This window comes from Cyprinodon variegatus, unplaced genomic scaffold (assembly GCF_000732505.1).
Source record: "Cyprinodon variegatus isolate N-32 unplaced genomic scaffold, C_variegatus-1.0 Scaffold1213, whole genome shotgun sequence".
NCBI classification, from domain to species: Eukaryota; Metazoa; Chordata; class Actinopteri; order Cyprinodontiformes; family Cyprinodontidae; genus Cyprinodon; species Cyprinodon variegatus.
Genome location: NW_015151666.1, coordinates 199101 through 200980, shown reverse-complemented (window position 1 = coordinate 200980; position 1880 = coordinate 199101). Strand labels below are relative to the sequence as shown.

Below are 1880 nucleotides of genomic sequence, written 5' to 3'. Positions count from 1 at the left end.
AAGTACAGTGCTTTTCCTTCAAAAATAAGGACATTTCAATGCGACCCCAAACTTTTGAACGGTAGCGTATGCATGTTTAGTGTTAGGAATTGCTGTATTCAACGTCATAATGCAAGCACCTTACTTATTTTGCCACATCCTGATCCAGGAGGAACAACTCCTGTACCTAGAGTCAACAACTTCATGCAATCAGCCTGTTTTCCTTGGAAAACTTTGAACCAACCCAACTGGATGATTCCATTGAATCATCTCTATAAATTGCCTTAAGATGGCGTTTTGTGAATTAGCTATATATAAATGAAGCTAGTAATCTAGGCATAACTTGAACATACACCAAATTTTCTTATTACATTTTCCCCAAATTGAAAAAGCAGTATAACTTTCTAAGGCACTGTATGCGTTTTCTTTTAATGACGGCTCACCTCCTCAAACCACAGCATGGGCATCACCACCTCTGAAATCTTGCCTGTTTCTCTATAAAGCAAAGAATACAAAACTTCAAACATCACTGCAAAGAAAGCAGGTTTATAAAGGTATAATTCAGTCACATGTCCTTCATTTAAACTGTTGACAGGATATCAAAATAAACAACGGCTGACAAAATTGATCCCCAAGCCTTACGTGATTCCTGATACTCTCTTCATGTAGAGGTTGAGCTGCAGGCGGATGGACACGTTCAGGGGGACGCCTGTGAGCTAGAACAAAAAAAAAAAAAACAGATCTCAAAAAGGGGAATAAAATGCATGTGCAATTATAATTATCTTTAAATGCGCATTAAAAAACAACTGAACAATGTCCATGGAAATATTAAACAATTAAACAAAGGGAGGAAATCCTTATTGCCAAACCAGGATGGGGTAAAAGTAAACATCTTAACAGCACGTCACTTTAAAGCGTTTTGGTTTGTGTGAACGACCCATAAAGGGGGAAAAGACGTCAGCAATGACCTTAAAGAAACAACCAAAGCTGTCCATCAAACTGAGAAATCTGTTACAAAACCTATCAGGAGTTTCTTGAGGACAGAGAAACAGAATCGGGTTTATAGGCAGTTTTCGAAATCACACAAGGTATTTGACTTCGATTATATATTATATTAAATGTATAGATTTTAAAAAGTATTTTTGTAATTGTAAAGACAATGTGGGTTTGCTGGATGGGGACACACCTACACTCCCCCTTCCTCCCACAGCCCAAGAACAAGCATGTTAGGTAAACTGATTTCTCTAAATTACCCTGAGGTATGTTTGCGTGTGAACCCAATGAACCCTCGAGAAAAGCGCCCCCCCCCAGAACCCGCTACACTGATAGCGGTTTCAGATTAAGCCAATAGTAATAAAAGACATATATAACCTCAATAGTTAAAAGAAAAACATGTTTTCAAGTGACAATTTATTTCATTCTAGGGTAAATATAAAAGATTTAAACAGATTAAAAAAAAACTGCCTCATTCATTAAAAATGTCTCTGAAAAGCAGACCATCATGTCTCTAAAGAAAACCAAGAACAAGTTGGAATCATTTAGTCTTTAAAAAAACAATAAACAAACAAATAATAGTTTTCCAAGACCTTTAAACTCCAAAGAACAATTACCTTCCCAACAGTGACTATTAGGTATCAAATAATAAATTAATCTAAACTTAACTGATCTTTTGGATCCATTGATTATAACTTAAGTGTTTTTTCTAATTATTATTAGTATTAGTATTAAAGGTGTTTTAGGAGATCTTGGAAAAACGGTTCCATCAAGCTATATTTTTGGACATAAACAACCAAACCTCTCCCTTCAGACCACCCTTCGAAACCAGGCCTTCAAAACACACTGCAGCGCTGATGCAGCGCGCTATGATTGCTCCTCTGAAACAGTTTATTAACACCTAAATT

The 1880-nt window shown here is 36.3% G+C and overlaps 1 protein-coding gene across 1 annotated transcript in view; it reads right to left on the bottom strand.

The window, feature by feature from the left end:
• The window catches only part of scarb1 (scavenger receptor class B member 1), a 47746-nt gene that overhangs the window by 12781 nt on the left and 33085 nt on the right, over window positions 1-1880 (bottom strand). The window contains exons 9-10 of the mRNA XM_015401366.1: window positions 622-695; window positions 423-474 (exon numbers count right to left, since the gene is read on the bottom strand). Coding sequence (XP_015256852.1) covers window positions 423-474; window positions 622-695 — 126 coding nt within the window. The remainder of the gene's footprint in view (window positions 1-422; window positions 475-621; window positions 696-1880) is intronic.